This window comes from Hakea prostrata, chromosome 1 (genome assembly GCF_041222555.1).
Source record: "Hakea prostrata isolate BN-2017 chromosome 1, UWA_Hpros_2, whole genome shotgun sequence".
Lineage (NCBI taxonomy): Eukaryota > Viridiplantae > Streptophyta > Magnoliopsida > Proteales > Proteaceae > Hakea > Hakea prostrata.
In genome coordinates this window covers 18,624,835-18,644,619 of record NC_142600.1, presented here as the reverse complement: position 1 = coordinate 18,644,619, position 19,785 = coordinate 18,624,835, and the positions used below count along the sequence as shown (strand labels likewise).

Sequence of the window (19,785 nt, the reverse complement as noted above, 5' to 3'; positions counted from 1 at the left end):
AATGTAAAGAGGATATAATACAACTAAAAGTTGATTTTCAAAACATTTCCTTTCTTTCCCTACATGTATGGTCACATGCATTTGCACGTGCAGTTCTTACTAGTATGTATGTATATATAGAAGGTAAATGTTAAGATCAAGAGTATCGAAAATGTAAATACTACTCATTTGAATTCAAATATAGGGTTCTCAACCACACCAGTATCTCTCAACATCGGCCGAGTTTGAAATTAATCGATTACTGAACCTTGCACCTCACTTGGTAGCAAGTCTAATTTGGTAAAGATGAAAAAAAAAAAAAAAAACTGTTTTACTTTTCTTTCTAAAAGAAAACTATGACTATTTGGTTATATGCAGTGCACAACTCTTGTATCTAAAGAGAAATTATGCACCAGAACTCACAGTACCTCAAATGTTAGAAACCTTCAATTTAACAGGGAGTATCTTTTTATTTTTAAGCTTCCTTCTTCCGTTTTTTCTAGTATTTCACTAATTTCGTCTGCTGATAGGTGAGTATCTAAAGTCTATTTCAATGGTGAGTTCTTTGCTAAGTTGGTGGGGGTGAGCATTGCAGAGACAAAAATACCCAATTCATTACAATAATTTCAAATATTGGTGGAAATTCTACTGGAAATTACTCATCTATTCAAAATTTAAATCTTTCTTTTAGTGTCTATTGAATGCAAGACTACCAGTTAAGTCTTTTCTTTCCCAATGGTTAGATCTGGACACTGTGTGTGAACTATGCGAAAATCAGGGAGAGACTATATGACATACTTTCTTATCTTGCAAATGGACCAAAAGGATCTGGGCGGCAGGACCATTGGGACTCAGAACACAACATTTAACTAGAGATTCTCTACTACAATTATGTGCCTCTTTTCTAGCTAACTCACAGCTAGACAAAGAACTCTCTACTTGGTTCTTTTCTTGTTTTAGTATTAGTTGTTATTTCATATGGCTCGAAACAAACAATGTGATGTTTAATAAAGAAAAACCCAACCCAATTAGTGTCCTAAATAAAATTTGCTTTTGGGTTTCGGAGATCCGAGTAAGGAACCCACAATTTAACCCATCAATTGAGACTTCACGTTATAGCTTAGACAACTTTTATTCTGAACAACAGGAAGATATTACACTAAAAGCATTAACCATGCCTTACTTACTAGTCTTATTTTGTGCAGGGTTATCTAAGGAGTCCTCAAAGAAAGTTGGATGGAGTGCGGAGATAAGCACAAATGGCAATTTGAACAAAATAAAAACAAGAAGCGTGGAAGATACAGATCTGATTGGTGCTTCTAGTTGCAATCAACACTGGACTTGACCTAGCACGAAAGCAAGGCCTTTCTCTATCTCATATTTGGTGTAGTGACAACTGAATTACGGATATCATACCAAAACCATTGAAGACACCATGGCCTCTTCAACATTTGACAATCCTGCTAGATATATTCTTAAAATTGGAAAAACAAATTACTCTACATTTCAATCCCCCACTCTGTTAAAATATTTTGTTTGGACGTTGAAATCATACATTACAATCAAATAATGTTCTTTCACCCCCCCCTTCCTATCCCTTCCCCCACCCCCACCAATAAAATAAAATAAAAAACCACCCAACCTTTCTTTTTAATTCCGAAACAATCTTCTTCCCCTTCTCCCGTGTTTGATAAGACATGGGTTTAGACTCACTTTCACATGTTAGAGGAAAGGAAAGGGCGTAAACTTAAAATACCCAAAAAAAAAAAAAAAAAAAAAAAAATCAAAAGTTTTGGTCAAATCAGTGAAACTCTGACTAAATTGCACCATGTCTAATCATTTCCTAAAGTTGGATGAGTCTTCATGGCTCTTCAGTAGGTTTTATGTTGTATTTTTTATCAATTAGGTTATTTGTTTAGTGATATAGGGAAAGTTAAAGACTATTTTGGGGTTTCTTTGCCCTTTTAACCAATTGATGCAAATAATTTTATTATATAATTAAAATATCTTGTTGTCAATATCATTGGTCACTAAGAAGATTATAAATCTAGATTTTGAACGCTTTCTTATTTATACAGGAGTAGATTATTTGAGTACAATTTTGGGCAAACAAATGAACCTCTTTTGAAAACTAACACTTGGAATGGGTACATACATATCTTGTGACATCTTAATGTTCTTAAGTGACAAGTTATGTGATGGATACATGTTTTGTATCTCATGAGCTTATTGGCTGCTACTGTATTTATATCGCTATATTTCTAAGGTTTTATTTGAATTAATCTATACCTTAGCTTGGATGATTATGTCTGATGCATATACAACACAGTTTGATCTAATTCCTCTCCTTAGTTAAAGATGTTTATATTTGAACTTTGTGTTTTTGTGTACTTTTCTCTTTGTATCTTTTTAAATTTCAATGAATAAAGTTATTGTTACCCCAAAGGTAAACAAAAAAAATTAAGGAGGTATTCAAAGTTATTGTTACCCCAAAGGTAAACAAAAAAAATTAAGGAGGTATTCAATTTTCAAGCTGATGTTGTACCAAGGTTTTCAAATTGTTAGTGGATAAGGCTTTTTTTTTTTTGGGTACAAATACGAAGTCAAAGACCCAAGAGGCAAAAATAAGCTTACGAGACACCTCCCTGGAGGTCGTCCTCAATAATCTTCTTCAGCTCCGGCTGGGCTTTTGAGAGCAAAATCAGATCCTCTTCGGCGCTGATGGACTTCTTGGATATCTACATTGGATTCAAGCATCGAAATAGCTTACGATGAGTAAGATTCTATTTCCATTGGTCAAGCTCCTTATTTGAGCGCCATTCTCACCTTTTCGTGGATTGCTAACAACTCTGCCTCCAACAACACCTTACACAAGGTTGATTCTCCGAAGAAAACCCCCTCCGAATCTACCTTGTTGACCCCGTATGACTCCAACGATCTGGGAATACTTGCCCTTCACACTAACAGAAGCATCAATGTTGCACTTAAACCATCCTTGTGGAGGACATTTCCAACCCACACCTTTCATTTCCTTCGCTAGATTGTGGACTGGTTTCTTGCAAGACTTCCAAGCATAATTTATAGTTGCATATTAGTCTTCAATGATGCTCACACCGTTCCCTGGCCTAGTATAGTCTTCTTCGTAAAAATCCCTGTTCCTCCAATACCACATAAAATATAAGGTGCAAACAAATTTCTTTGTCCAATCAGGCCTCCATCTAAAAGCTATCCCACACACGTTTCCATACATCCATTCTTCCCGATTGCAGTAAAAAAAAAACAGCCGTGGTTTTTGGGTTTAACAAGATAATGTCAAATACTTTTTGAGTAACCCCTCATTTCCCACCCACTTATCTCTCCAAAATAAAGCTTTCCTCCCACCACCGATTCTCATCCTAAAATGTTTCTACATCATAGGTACAACTTTGCATATAGCTCTCCACAAAGGAAAGTTAGAAGCAATAGATTTGAAGATTTGGTTCCTCCTGGATGACTTGTATCTCTCTAAGAATTCTTGCCCATAAAGAATTTTGGTGCAGGTATCCCCATCCAGCTTCATGATAAATGCATCATCCAAGTGTGCTTTTTGAACCCTAGGTCCCCTTTCACCTTTGTCCTACACATGCTTTCGCAACTCACCAAATGAACTCTCTTCTAGCTAGAGTTGTCACCCCAAATAAAAGCTTTGGTAGCTTTCTCCACTTCACTTAGCACACTTCTAGGAATAAGGGTTGTTTGCATTGAGTAATAAGGAATAGTCATGGTAATGGTCTTAGCCAACACAATCCTTCTTGCCATTGATAAAGAAGTTGCTTTCCACTTGGATAACCTTTCTTTCACTTTTGTGGTAATATAATTGTAGCTTCCTTTTTCTCTCTTCCACCATAAGTAGGTACTTCCAAATATCTTCCTAAATCTTCTGAGATGGTGGATCCACTAATGTGCGCAATTTCTCTTGCCTTCTGAGAGCCCATATTTTTTGAAAAAAATATTCGTGTTTTTTCTACACTCACTTTGCTTCTAGATGCATTGCAAAACTTGTTCAAGCAATCCATCACAGTATACATTTGGTCCATTTTCGCTTCGGAAAACAAAACTACATCATCAACAAACATAAGGTGTGATATCCCCATTCCACTTATTATTATTATTATTATTATTATTATTATTATTATTATTATTATTATTATTATTATATATTTTTTTTTAACTCTCATTGGTTTCCACTTCCCCTTTGATATCACGTCCTGTATATAGTGAGTGAGTATCTCCATACATAAGACAAAGAGATAAGGGGACAAGGGGTCACCTTGGCATATCCCTCTCGAAGGAGTGAATTCATCCGTGACCTCTCCATTCCACAAAACCCTAAATGAAACAGATGTAACACATAACATAATAACCTCCACCAATTTTCTTGGTACACCAGCCAATTTTAGAGACTTCGCAATGAATTCCCAACGAATTCTATCGTAGGTTTTCTCAAGGTCAATTTTAAGGGCCATATATTGACTTTTACCCCCTTTCCGTCTCATAGAATGAAATAGCTCTTGTGCAACAATAACATTGTCTTGAATATTTCTTCCAAGCACAAAACTTACTTGATTAGGAGCTATAAGATTTGGTAGATACTCCTTTAATCTATTGGTGATGGCTTTTGGCAGGACTTTGAAACTGGCATTGCAAAGTGAGATTGGTGTGAATTGGTTTATTTTTTTTGGACGATCAATTTTGGGAATTAGGACTATGTAAGTATTGTTTAATTTTTCCTCAAAACCCTCAAACGATCTTTTGATCGTTTTGCAGACCGACTTTCCTTTAAGTCCCCTAGTCTTCTAATAAAAAGTAGCTTGGAAGCCATCTGGTCAAGGTGCCTTCTAAGGGTCAATTTGCTTTATCACCCTATACACTTTCTCTTCATATATATCTTTGGCCAGAAGAAACAACCCAATCATGGCCAAGAGATCGGAAGGTGTAACTAGTTGTGAGATTGTCGGTAATCCGTGCCTCCACACTAAAAAAGATTTTTGTAGAAGTCCACCACGTGATAATTTTTCAGAATCATAGATCCACTAGTTATCATCACCCTTCAAGCCTTCTATTTTGTTTCTCCTTCTTCTCGCTCCGTAAAGATGTGGAAGTATCTGGTATTTCTATCTCCTTGTAAAACCCAGTTCTTTCTAGATTTTTTAGCCCAAAGAGTCTCTTCTCGTTGGAGAACTTTTTCAAGTTCCAACCGCAAATCCTTTTCCAATTTAACTAGAAAAGTGTTATGATGACCCAAAGCTAGTCTTTTTTGTATACCCACCCAGTTTAGCATGTATCCTTTTCTTGGACACCTCTAATTTCCCGAAAACCTTTTTATTCCAGGTTACCTGTTTTTTCTACATTTTCTCTAGGCATCCTCCATAGGGATTGAACTATCTCAACTGATGAGTATTGAATCCACCAAAGATAATCCTTCTCTTAACTGAATTTGTAACAACAATAAGTAGGGTCGAATCCACAAAGATTGGTGAAGATTTATTCCTTAATGAAAATTGGGGGGTTTTGAATTGAGAAACTAAATAATAAATAAAACAAATAAATGGATGCAGTAGATAACAAGCAAATCAGAATAAAAACTTTCAATCAAGATTTAATTTCAGTATTGGTTCTCTCAATTGATCATTCACTTAAAAATAAAAACTTTAATTTCAGGTAGATTTGTTATGGTCATTGAGGATCAATCCTCTAACAACCAATCTTTCCCTATTTTATCGATAACATTCAAATCTGTCCTTTGAGTTATGTTTATTAATCGCAAAAAAAATGAAAGACCCAATCATTAGTCAATAAACCTGGAAAAGCCTTGTTTATTTAAACTCGGACATACATTCTCGTAGCAAACTCTGTAGGGCATTGATTACATATTCGAGGATGCTATTTGCATTGTCACTTATATGAGAATAATAAATAATTATTTTAATTGACTAAGTATTGTATTAATCATCAAACAATAAGCCTCTTGTCTAAAGATCAATCCAATAACATAATAAATATGGAAAACATATAAATACTTGAGAATTAAAGAAAACTAATTACCCGAAATTTCACAATTGGCGAAAATCAAACTTCTGTTAATCTTGATTGAAAGATGGAATTAGCTAGACATGAAAAAGAAAAATAAGGAAATGAAAATAAAAAACATTGTGTTGTTCTTTTTCAGAACTGAGGCTTCCTCTTGTTGTAGCTTGTGATCCTCAATCTCTAAAAATGTCTTCCTTTTTATAGAAAATTCCTGACAATTCTGTATCCTTTCCAATTTTGTCATTTCCATTGTTCGCTTTAGCAATGTAATTCTTCCCAATTCAGTTGTTTCCTTTCTTTCTCCTTGCTAATTTGATTGTTTCCATTTTCCTCCTTAGATGTCTGATCGCAAGAGCGAGCGAAATCTTTGAATTAAGATACTTCACGAAAATCCTTTTGATTTGGACATAATCAAATCCTCCATCTTAATTTGGACTGGTTCTTTGATTTGATTTAAAAAAGGTGGATATATGGTTTTAACCATTCTTTTTATGGATTTAATATCCAAACGCTAGAATCTGTCTATATCCAAATAAAACAACCAATTAGTCTCATCAAAATACAAAGGATTTGATATAATATTAATGCAATTAAGTGACCTATCATCAACCATTTTTAACTGTCTCAAAAAAATTATCATGGGTAAACCACATAGCTTCCATTCTAATGGGTCTTCTAACAAGGGTTGTTTCAATCAATAAAGGGTGAGCATTTAGCACATCGTTGAGGTCCCAAACCACCATATAGGGATGTTGGTAATTTTTCAAAGTATCCGCAAGGTCTTCCTAACCCTCTTGGCGGGAAGACTCTGTGGGACTAGCATACATCGCCACCAACCCCCATACATTTCCTATGGAAATATAAAAAACTTCTAAAAAAAGGAATTGATGATAACAAAGCAATAAGGTTACCTTAAATTTTCATTGTTTTTGATATATGTGATAGCTCTCATTCTCAATATATATAAAATAAATAATTTTAAAGGAAAAAAAAAAACTCTTTTTTCATGCACTGTAATTTTTTATAATAATTAAAAGTTTGTATTTAATTAGATTTAATTCACTCCCTAATTACTGGATGCACACCTTCCTTTAACATTTATACCTACCTAAAAATCTACAATACTGTTCAGCAAGGGCTGTCCATGTTAGGTACACAACTCACCAATTCGGAGACTTCTACTTTAATTAATTCAATCAAATAAATATCAACCAATGATTTATTGAATATAGACTTACCTTTTTGCCAGAACATTGACTTGACTTGCCTAATTTCAATTATGAATTTCTTGGGTGGCCATTTATTTGCCACGTGTTACTCATTTATCCGTTGTGAACGTATCCATGCCTACTTTTCTTTATTAAGTATTAATTAATGAACTATTTTAGTTACTAGCAATTTTCATTTACCATGATAATGTTAAATTTATCTTCCGTTGAAGGGGCAAGGCAATGCTTTCCTTCACCCATGAAAAAATAAAAATCCTGCCCGAGGTGATGCTTGAATGTCCACTCCCATAATCCCATTGGGTGTTGTACATGTATGTGGAGGCTATAAAGGCCAGAAGATAAATCTATCGATGGAGTTTGATAAGACAATTCTCGAGCTCCCAAAAGGCATTGTTTGGAATATAATTATCGAAACTATCACTAACATCTCAAGCAGGTGAAATTAGGGTTCTTACGTACAGGGTTGAATTACCGTTAAAACTGCAATCAACCAAATGAAGGAGGGCCAGTGAGAGATCCGGGTAGGTTTGTATATGTCTAGCCTTATCGTCTGTGGTCGGCCATGAAAGAATCCTGAGCAAGTGCAGAAACAGAACAAATTAAGGTGGTTGCGTCCAGAAACGGTGGACTTGCAGAAATCAAAACGAAAAAAACAAGACACGAAAAATTCCAGAATTACACCCACATTTTCTTCCCAATTAAGAGATGGGGCCTGGAAGAACCCTCCTGTGAAGGCATCTTTCATTAATCTCTTGCGTCTTCTTCTTGCAAAGGACCCCTTCTCATGGCCCCTCATCTGCTTTTCTTTCTCTCCTATTAATTTACTACTTTTTCAGCTGTACTATCATATCATATATACACCATGAGAGGTTGAGAGGTTGTGTGCGCGCGCGCGCGTGTGGGGACAAGAACAGTTTCGTGTAGTTGGGCACCTCATGTACATGCTTGCATTGTTTAAAGGCTAACTATTGCTTGTATCAGTGAATTTCTACAGTAATGTATATACCTTGCTGAACACTTTAAATGTTTTGATGGGTCAATTCTAGCAAGGTGATTGAACATGCAAAAGTTAACGATGCAGTTGCTATCTAACTGTTGAAGACTTGAAGCTAGCTAGTCCAATCAATACTCTACTTGGACCACCACCCCAGATGTTCTTGATGATCGGTTATCTTCTTTTACTTGACATGGCCGGATTAAATAACCATGATTGGCAGATGAGAAATATGAAGCATTTCGGATCATGAAGTTACTTCTTTAACAGTTGCCCTAAGCAGAAACTACAAGGATTAATGTAACATATTATCCGGATAAATTAATAAGGTGGGGAGAAAAAAGAGAGGGAGGAGGGAAAGCTCGGTGATTGAATATCTCATGAAAAATTATTACTTACAAGAATTTATACTACTGGAGTCTTCCTCTTTCTTTTATACCTTGTCAGATGCATGCAACCCAACTCTTTGACCTTCTTCAGGATATAGCAGCTGAAGTACAAGGAAACATATGATGTGAGAGAGAGAGACCTTTTGATTTTTATTTCTTTTGTGGTAAATTAACCAGAGATCCCTTTTGATGAATACCCTTTGAGTTAATGATCAATCAACGAATTATCAAAATATAAAGTGTCCACCTTACATTGACACTTTGAGCTTATTCTCTTACTTTTATGATTACATTTAGATGAGTTCCTTATGTCACTCTTATCAATCAAAATCCTTCTGTTCCTTTTCTAGGACTATCTTATTACTTCAAGATTTGAAATCATATCCCAAGTTGTTCTTCTCTTTCTTTTTTTTTTTTTTCGTTTTTCATATTAAGGAGAAAAAAATGCTTCATGTTGGAGATTATGATGCACAAGTTCAAATGCATAGTATGTCGAGGGCGAGACCATCATCACCTTAGCTCCCATAAAATTATAGAAATAGCACCCGTGTGCAATAACCCTACTATTTGTTTTCATATTTTCACTTCCACACATACAGAGGCCATATATACTTCTCCACTAAGAGTGCTTAATTGCCTTCTAGCAAAACTACCTGTATTAGTCTTGGGCAAGTCATTGAGGGGGACACATGCAACCCTTGTTTCATTTCAATATTATCAAATCCATCTAGTAATATGATTTTCTCCGAGTTAGAGAAGACTTCCATTCTTCTTCTAGTCTTTTTAACATAGAATGAGTTAACTCATATACATCAATGAAGTAATATAATGAAACATCAGTAATATATGGTCAATGTTGTCTAATTGATCTAAACTTTTCAATTGATGCTTAATGGGCCCTCCCTGACCCAACGACGTCACTGCATTAATTATTATTCTTGCCTCCAGATAATCATGGAAGATGGTAACCGGCCACGCTTAGCATTGGTGTATATGTTATATAAAGAGTTATAATTCGTACGTATGTATACAGTTCTACCTCTCAAATTTGTTTTCGTTGCTGTATCTTATCTTTTAAATTTGGTATTATGGTGGTGGTTGGATGGGTTCCTTAGCATTTCAATTGCTTTTTCTTCCAGCTCTGGCATCCAAATTCTCCAACCACAAAAAATTATATCTTAAAAGCAGAAAAGAAAACTAAATAGAAGACAAAGGCAGATATTTAATTTGATGATAAGACTCTCTCTCTCTCTCTCTCTCTCTCTCTCTCTCTTTCTCGATTATAATAAATTTTGGCTGGAAGCAGACGTTTCCTCGTTTTTCAGCTGTTTCTTTCTTCACACATTGATGGAGTTTTGAACATCTCGATCCATCTCTGAAAGGTTCTTTTTCTTTCCTTTTTCTTTATTTTTACTTTTTTTTGGGGTTCATCGATCAAACGTGCCTGCATATATAATGATTTGAAATGGAGGGTCAAATCAGTGAAGTTCCCTTGTTTTGATCGATCCATTAGCAGGTACTCGATCAGCGCAGAAACTTGAGAAGAAGAAGGGTAAGAACCAAGAAGCCATATGCACCCTCCACTCCCATCACCAAATCAACAACTCTTTAATTTATTGCTATTTCAATCGACACTTCTTTTTTATATTTATTTTCTTTTGTTCCAAGAGATTTTTTTGTTATAAATGTTGGGATAATGAACAACAGAAAGATATGGGTATCTTTTTCTCAGGTCCTTTAGCTCCACATCGATCTCCATCTCCACCCCCCCCCTCTCCCTTCCTATCTCTCTCGCACTTGTTTCCTTTTTGGGTGTGAAAGCTGCAAAAACCTGACCTGACAAACGAAAACCCCAAAAGAACTGATCGAGTGATATATAGATAGCTAAATTGAGAGTTGAAGTGTTCTGTACTTGGAGAATCAATCTTCGGGTATGTTAGCCATAATTGTATGATCATGACCTGTGTCTCTGCAAGAGCTTTGATGGGTTTTGGGCCACTAAGTGAAATTCTTCTTCTCTGCACGTTTACTCAGATTTCCATCACAGAAGGTACCAATATCAATATTAATTAAAATCTGTCTAAGCAGTCTCTTCTTCTTCTTCGTCATGATAACAAATCTTCTACCTTCCCTTAAACTTCCTTCATATAAATCACAATTCTGTCGAAGGAAGAAGAAGTGAAAAGGGAAACGGAGGGATCTTTTGCAAACCTGAATTGGATCTGACTATGGGTTTTGATAGGATTTCACAGCTAAGGTTTATAGATTCAATCCAGAATACTTGCCTCGTCTCAGCTTATCAACAGTTTCTTCTATTTTGGTTTCTTTTCAGGTGGTTGTTCTTCTTCTCCAAAGCTGACGATATAGAATTTAGATAAACGGTCAACAGCTCAAGCTCCCAAATGGGCTGAAGGAAGAAAGAGAGAGAGAGAGAGAAGCAGTAGCTGTAAGCCTGTAATAGTTGCAGCAGTAGTAGTGGTGAGGGTGAGTGAGAGAAATTGGATTGGTTGTCAAGGCTAACGTAGTCGCTTTTCAGTTGATAGACGAGAAGATCCCAAGATTTATTTTTCAAATCGATGGCGACGTACTTTCATGGAAATTCGGAAATCCAAGCTGACGGGTTGCAGACGCTTTATCTGATGAACCCTGGCTATGTCGGATACCCTGACACACAGTCCCCAGCAACATCAAACATGGTTTTCCTCAACCCCTCAAGCCTCCCTAACCCAGAACCACCACCAACCCACCAGAACCACCACTTGGTCGGAATTCCCCTCCAAACCACCGCCGTCAACTCAGCTTCTCCTCAAGGCCACGGCCGTCAATCGATGCATGCGCAGAACGATATGTCATCCATTCATGGCTTCGTACCTCGAGTTCACTACAACCTATGGACTTCCATGGACCCCACGGCCGCCGGAAGCCAGCAAAGCCACCAAATTGCCACCACGTCTGCACCAACACCTAACAATTCTGTCGGTGGCATCAGAACCAGCACAGATGTTTCTTCGCAATTGGGTCTTCGCCGTTCAGTAATGACATCGTCTCAACAAGGGTTGTCTCTGAGCCTCTCGCCTCAGCAGCCCGTTTATGGTTCATATCATCCGGAATCCGAAATTCCGACGTCAACCCAACCGGCGGTGATATCTCCGGGTCATGACATGAGGGTCTCTGGCGGCGGTTCCTCTTCGTCAGCATCTGGGTTGTCTAATGGGATTTCTGGTGTGCAGAGTGTTCTGTTGGGTTCCAAGTATCTGAAAGCAGCTCAAGTGCTGCTGGATGAAGTCGTTAATGTCAGGAATGGAATGAAAAATGAATCTTTAAAGGCGGATAAAGGGCAAAATAAGCTGAAGAGAGAGTTTACTACTGCTGCAACTGGAGAAGGTTCTAGTGTAGCTGGAGGTGAAACAAGCCCAAAGCTTGGAACCGATCTCTCAACTGCTGAGAGGCAAGAGCTTCAGATGAAGAAGGCAAAGCTTATTAACATGCTTGATGAGGTATGTTTATGGAAATTCTTCCAAATCCTGTACCTGTCAATAAATAGATCATTTTTTTGTAGTAGGGTACCTGTCAAGTTAAGTTCGTTGTACAGTTTTTGACAGTAGATTTCTTTCATGTGTAGTTTCTCTCTCCTTGAAACCGATATTTGAACGTACTTGTGAAATTTAAGCTTTTGAGTTCTCTGGATTTGGATTTTTGTTTTAAGTTTAATTTGGGCCATTAGCTCTGCAATTACGATAATTTCATAGATATTCCTCGTTGCATATGTGCTGTTGATCCCTAATTGTATTACAAGGAACCAAGAATTAATACCTCTCTTATGTGCTTTTTGTGAATTTTGAAGGTGGAACAAAGGTACAGGCAATATCATCACCAAATGCAGATTGTGGTTTCTTCATTTGAACAAGCAACAGGACCCGGTTCTGCAAAAACATACACAGCCCTTGCTCTGCAAACGATCTCGAAGCAATTTCGGTGTCTGAAAGATGCAATTTCAGGGCAAATCAAAGCTATTAGCAAAAGCTTGGGCGAAGAAGATTACTTGGGAGGGAAGGCAGAGGGCTCTAGACTCAGGTTTGTGGATCATCAACTTCGTCAACAAAGGGCACTTCAACAGTTGGGAATGATCCAACATAACGCTTGGAGACCTCAAAGAGGGTTGCCCGAGAGATCTGTTTCGGTTCTTCGTGCTTGGCTATTTGAACACTTCCTTCACCCGTGAGTATATCTCCACATGAATCTATAGTCCTTTCATTTTCTTGACTACTGTGTTTTTTAAGTTCTGTAACCGTGAAGTGTCGTTTTGTAATTGAAATTTTCTGTACTTGTTTCGTTTCTGTTCTGCAGATATCCCAAGGATTCAGACAAGCACATGCTTGCAAAGCAAACAGGGCTTACCAGAAGCCAGGTGAGGTCACAAATTCGTTTCTTCCCTTAACTCTTCTACTGGGTACTATAACCAGATTGAAAATGAGAGCTCTTATCTTGGATAATGCAGGTCTCTAATTGGTTCATAAATGCTCGAGTTCGTTTATGGAAGCCAATGGTTGAAGAAATGTACATGGAGGAAATCAAAGAACAAGAACAGAATGGTGGGTCAGAGGCCAAAACAAGTAAAAGTGAATTCCATGAAGAGTCAGGATCCAAACCAAGTAATCCACTGGAGAACAACCCAGTCAGAGCAGCAGATAAAAAAAAAGCCTCAAAAAGTCCAATGAAGACACTAATCCAAATGGTCCACCAGCTACAATTTCAAGTCCTTCTACATCAACAGTGGTTGGAAACGTCCAGCTTCAAGGTCAAGGTGGATTCTCACTTATTGGGTCATCATCAGATATGGAAGTTGGGTTGATGCAAAGAAGTCCCAAGAAATCCAGAACCATTAACTTGCAGAATTCAGTGGGTACCTTCCCTTCCATGGAAATGGAAATGGACGTGAAGCCAGGAGAGACAACAAATAGGGATTTCTGTGCAAAATTCAGCGAAGAAAGGCAAAGCAGAGATGATTATCCTTTAATAACGAGAGCGACGAGTCATGCAGGAGGAGCGTTTAGTGCATATTCCATTGGAGAGCTTGGGAGGTTTGATGTTCCTGATCATCAATTCCCACCAAGATTTTCTGGTAACAATGGAGTTTCACTTACTCTTGGTCTTCCACATTGTGAAAACCTTTCTCTATCAGGAGCAACTCAACAACCATACCTCTCAAACCAAAGCATTCAACTGGGGAGGAATATTGATCAAATGGGTAGTGCAGAACCTAATGATTTCTGCGGAATCAACACTAGTCCAACTTCTCATCACTCCACTGCTACTTATGAGAACATCAACCTTCAGAACAGGAAAAGGTTTGTAGCTCAGTTATTACCAGATTTTGTGGCCTGAAAAATGGCTCACCACCCTTATCCGGTAATTGTCACCCCCACATTCTCCAATCTCTCACTTTACCAGAATTTGAAGATTTGTCCAAAACCATTGGAGGGAGGAGACAAAATTAAGGAGAACTCTTCCACTCCCTCTTGCTTGCTTTCTTTTATTTCTGAGGAAGATAGGAATTTTAAGCTAGCCTTAGTGTAGATATAGAAACAAAATTAACAGATTTTTACTTAGGGGTTCGATGATCATATCATAAGGTTGGTGATTGTATATTTACACTCATATTATCTTTTGGTGATAAATATTATCATGAACATGCAAATCAGTTGTAGGGAATACAAATATATTTATGTTTGCGAAGTCTATCCTGACTCATGTGCGATTGTAATCATTCACATCTCAGATGTTTTACATGATTTTTGGGTTTTGAACCACCCTTTGGTCCTGTTTTTGTACAGTAGGCGCACTTGTATAAACAATAATCATCTTCATAAAGATATATCTAAGTACGCAAAAAAAGCATTATGCTAAGGCCACCATATGCATGCTAACATCTTTGTGTTCTCTCTCTCTCTTCCTCCTTTTGATGGATATTAGCAAAGGAAGTTTTTTTTCCTTTTTCTGGGCAATCATTAACAAAGGAAGTTGAGAGAGAGAGAATCCAGAATGCTTGCATATATTATATTACTTGTATAGGGAAAAGGTTTGTATTCAGCTGTGCATGGTGCGTGATTATATACTCCATTGTTGCATAGGAGATTAGGGTTTGCAATATACCCCTCAACTTCCATTTAATGTCTTCGTATATGAGTGATCATGCATAAACCTCTTTGTTCCCTATAATTTATGTTTGATGTTGGCTGCTGTTGTTGCCAAGCCTTGAACCCTTGAACCTTTGGTCTCAAGGTTGACCATGGCTGAGACAAACCATTCAGATACCAAAGAGGTTGGTGGCTATAAATATGTTTAAGCAATAACACTGAGAGAAAAGGCCAATATACCATTGATTAGGAAGAGATCGAAGATGGAGTGCAGAATGATGATGATCGAGTAGTCAAGATGCATCGATGAAGAAAGTACCATTAATTAATTACTATGTTTGCTTTTCATTGAATATTTATTGGTTGCTTTAGGGCTTGTTTGGTTATATAAGTCCGGAAATTTCAAATATCTAGAGATTATCTCTTCATGCAAGGATGATAATTAGGTTATCTATATTTTGAACAAAAAAAATCTGTATTAAAGTAAAAAAATACATGTTACCTACACATTTCTGTATAGTTATTAAATGCCTAACCAATAGTTATATTTTACACTTGTAGAGATTGCATAAAGATTATCGACATGCTCATGTCAAAGGTTATCATAAAATATGAAAAAAAAATATGGAATAAAGAATTTCTTCAAAAGAGTAAGAAAAGGCAGGGGCGGACCTATGAAGGGGCCGGAGGGGGCCATGGCCCCCCCCCCCCGGATTTTTTAAAATTTTATGCATATTCTCTAATTCTTTTAATTTTCCGGTTTTCTCTTCCCTGTGAAATGTCACTATTTGCCCCCCCATATGTGACATTTTAAGGTAAATGTGGGATAAATGTCATTCTATAAAAAAACTAATTCATCATCCCTATTTATTCTCCCATCTCTTCTCTCTCTCTTTTCTTCCTATTTTTCTCTCCGTTTCTATACGGGGTTAGGGATTTTGAATTTTTTTTTATTAGGTATTAAAAATCAAAATGTTATTTTAATTAAAAACTAACTCTTCATCCCTTTTTTTTCTTATCTCTATTCTCTTCCTCTTTTTTCCTTTTATTCTCTTCCCTTTCTATAGCGTGGCTGTTTGGAAAATCTCTCCAAATTAAGTCTCTTTCTCTTTCTCAATTTATTTTTGTTTTTTTCTTCTTTTTCTTTTGTTTTCTTTTTATTTGATTTTTTTCTTGTTCTTTTTTCTTCGTTTTTGTTATTTGATTTTTATTGTGAATATGTCTATAGTTGTGGTAACTCTCCTTGTTTGCTCTCTTATCTAAAATTTTTGGTTTATATCTCCTTCGATTTTGGTTTGCTTTCTTTTGGGTTGGTCTTGTATATTTTTTATTTGTTGCTTTTTTCGTATATTTTGTCGAAATATATCATTATCAATAATTCATCATTTTTTCAATGTGTGGGCCCCCTTTGTGGGTCTATTCTTTTTTAATTATTTGGCGGTGGGTCCCTGGGTTTGGCTCGCTTTGTCGGGTCCGCCGGTGAGCAAAGGCAATACTCTATATATTTAACAATAAATAAAGATATTAGTGAGAGGTTTTGATATTTAATTTTGTAATACTAAGTGCCGCAGTTGTATTCTACATTTTTTTTCTTCCTTTTTCATTTAAGAGGAAATGACCTTTCAACAAAAAGAAAAAAATAATAATGATAATAATCATTATTATTATAAATACATATTAGATAAAAGAGAAAATAATTTCTGTTGAATAGTAAACCCAATTCTGTAACTAAGATATTAATATGAAATCTTCAACATGCCTCAAATTATCAAAAAAATGTGGTAATCCACCCTTTTATTTATTTTTATCCTTAATATGGCATATAATATTGTAACTAAATGTACTAATATGATTACACACATAAGTTCTAAGGAATGTGCATCTTTTTGTCAAATTTTGATGATAAATTAGAATTATAGTTGCAACTTAGTTTTAATGTTCCTTTTAATATTCCTTAAGAACTTTTGAGAATAAAACAAGAGAAATTTGAAAAATAACAAGTTTAAATACATTAAAGAGACGTCATTTAGACACAACCCCAACATATAAAGATCAAAGGGCATATAAAAAAGAGTACAAAAGGCTCAAAAGAAATAAAGATGCGGAAGAGAAGGTATGACAAAGATAGAGAGTTGTCATCTACTCAAATAGATACCAAAAGTCTTTATATTGATGACTTTGTTCGTCTTCTTTAGATAATAATCACAAAGATTCATAGTGAAATGCCATGTGCATAGATGCTGAAGCATAAAGAATGTTGAGCACGCTTTTACGAATAAATATCTCAATTCTTTCAAGAAAACAAGATCGATATTATCAAAATCGGATGAAGCGGTCCGAACCGGTTTACTAATGGGATGCCCTAATCCTAATGCATTACAAAATTTAGCTTTAGTCAATGATTCAATATCTCTCATGGTAAAAAGATTCCACAAGCAAAGGAATTGTATAGTTACGGTACGAGATAACATAAAACCACACTCATTAAAAAAAAAAGATGTGGGACCTTCTAATGAAATTGTTCGTTTTTGATTGGGACTGATAGACAATGTTGGAATCCGATTTGATCAAACAGTTTTATTTTCTAATTTTTTTGATATTTAGAATCGATCGATTGTACCTATACCTATAATAACAGGAATGGCTAACTAATCACTTTTCATCAATATCTGATTAAAACAGTTGAATTAGCTCCTTGTAGTTTGAGGAGACCTTCCACTGCAATTCATTCGCTAAAAATACAGATGGTGAAGAAAGAGACTAGCAAACGACTTATTAACGTTATAGGATTGAAAAGATGCCATGGAAACTTTCGAGACGTAAGAGATTGTATGTGGATGATGGGAGGAAATGATATATGCTGCAAATGTAATTTTTCTAATATACTTTTCTATCCTTATTTTAATACAAATGACTAAGGTTTAAAGTATCGGTATTGAGTATCATATCGGTAAGGTGATTTTAAGAGACGTATCATCCTGTATCGAGTATTGTATCGCTCTAACTAATGTATTTTAGTGTAATTCAATGGAGAGATGTTTTGAGATGTATTGTATCGGTTGGGTCAAATGTGAATATGTATCGACTAGTATCATATGGTATTGTGGAATACTTTAAACCTTGCAAATGACGTTTTACCTGAAGATCCTTCCGGATTTATTTGAATTCTTCAAACACTATGAGAGCCCACATACATGAGGTGATGAGGAAGTGACCACCAATCTTCTCGTGTCACCTCACTCTTTTGATTCGACTTGTATTCTTTGTCTTTTTGAAAATGGTGGGAGAGGAAGTTATCCTCTTTCCTCTTGTTTTGTGGATGCGTTTCGTGCAAGTGAATAGAGACAAGAAAACGTTGAAAAGAGAACATATTTTTCCTTAATCAATAATAAATGGAGATCTAGGATCTTTTATCAGTCGATATAAAGAATCGCGCTTCTCTCTAGGGTGCAAGTTTGGCCTAACCCTAAGTCTGCCCTGAGCCCCAACGAGGTTTGTACTCAAGATTTTGGCTTTGAAGACGGGTTAAGGCTAAGGGCGGGTCTATGGATTAATCTTTGACTCGTTGGGCCTATTCTGACCCGTCCCTGATTTTTTACCTTGACCCTAGACCTGATTTTGGCCTTGATTCTAGTTCTAATCCTGACCCTAGTTTTATTCTAATGCTTGATCTCAATGAATTAGGAACAGAGACAAGAGTAGGATCAATCAAGGCTAGGGTCAAGTATAGGGTCAATTAGGGCCAGGGCTAGGAACAAAACCATTCAGGCAAAGAAACAGGGTCAAGTATAGAGGCAAATCAGGGCAAATCAAAGCCAATCAGGGCCACTTATGGCAAGAATGGGCTTGGCTTGGCCTTTTAACGTTTAGGGTCAAGGACAATAAGCCTTAGCCCTGAATTAGAGTTGGGGCGAAAATGAACTTAAATTAAAATATATAGTGCTGGGCTTAGGATGGCAAAAGCCCGTCTCTGTTACAGTCCTACTTCCCTCACATCCCTCTACCCCACATTTAAGAGGAAAATTTATCTCAAAATGTTGATAAAATAAACCATAAATACTCAAAGGTAAACCCTTACTTTCAAATGCATAGTAGAAAAGTGCAAAAGAAACACAATCCTCTATCCAATAAAAGATTCACTCTACGGTTGGTGTTTGCCCACCCGGTTGTCAACCCTCCATCCCTTCCCCATTGTCCTTCCAAAGTTCTAGCATTAAAGAAATCCTATATTCACAACGTCATGTGAATTCTTAAATGTTTTTCTTCCCGAGGCTTTAGCCTCTTAAGGTACAACTGAAAAAAATGAGTGTTTCAATCTAACAGGTAACGATTTGGGAAGAAAATAAATTTCAGATGTATCTAAACTAATTCCTGAACAGTCAACATGGTTTTACATTCTGGGGGTGGCAAGAGTTGGTCTTTATTGACTTCAGCCTTACACAACCAAGTTGGTTCCCTACATATCTGCAAGTACGAAAAATTGCTACAAAGGCATTACAATACGAATGAGGCACCCAACCCCCTCTCCTTTTAATGAATCATCAATGCACAGAATCTCCATACATTGTCACTCCCCTAAAATATTAAAAAGAAAAGAACTAAGGAGATTAAAAAATGCCTTTGCTTCAGTTCAACCTATAGCTCAGGCGAGTTGGTTTCAGAAAATAGTTATTTTATGTAATCATGTTACCCAAAGACCGACTCAGATTTGTAAAGCAGGTGGATATCATCATAAACCTGAAGCCAACGAAGTTTAAGCTTCAGCAATTCCCTGTGGCTGAGGTATTCTTTTACCTTTTGCCGCCTTCTTGGTTGTTTCACCTCCAGCTTCCCCTTCAGTTATGCTTTCAATCCTTGCGAAGATGGGTTTAGGTTGTGCCATGACCTGACCCTGCTTTAGCCCACCCCATTGGGCATCACTCTGTATACATAAAATCAACAGATCAGGCTATAGAAGTTAAATAACAAGTAAATCAACAAGCAGTCAG

General features: G+C 36.5%; 2 protein-coding genes across 2 annotated transcripts in view; one reads left to right on the top strand and one right to left on the bottom strand.

Annotated features, from left to right (window-relative positions):
* The first annotated feature begins 10,234 nt into the window (after nucleotides 1-10,234).
* On the top strand, nucleotides 10,235-14,238 carry LOC149028048 (BEL1-like homeodomain protein 1). Its single transcript, XM_089168107.1, is given in 6 exon segments — nucleotides 10,235-10,710; nucleotides 10,993-12,157; nucleotides 12,505-12,878; nucleotides 13,008-13,068; nucleotides 13,159-13,351; nucleotides 13,354-14,238. Coding segments are annotated over 5 exon segments (2,241 nt in total). The 5' UTR covers nucleotides 10,235-10,710; nucleotides 10,993-11,236; the 3' UTR covers nucleotides 14,046-14,238.
* Nucleotides 14,239-18,606: 4,368 nt separating this feature from the next.
* OVA1 (methionyl-tRNA synthetase / methionine-tRNA ligase / MetRS (cpMetRS)) overlaps nucleotides 18,607-19,785 on the bottom strand; it is a 42,815-nt gene continuing 41,636 nt past the window's right edge. The window contains exon 12 of the mRNA XM_089168096.1: nucleotides 18,607-19,718. Within this exon, the coding sequence (XP_089024222.1) occupies nucleotides 19,551-19,718 (168 nt within the window). The 3' untranslated portion in view covers nucleotides 18,607-19,550. The remainder of the gene's footprint in view (nucleotides 19,719-19,785) is intronic.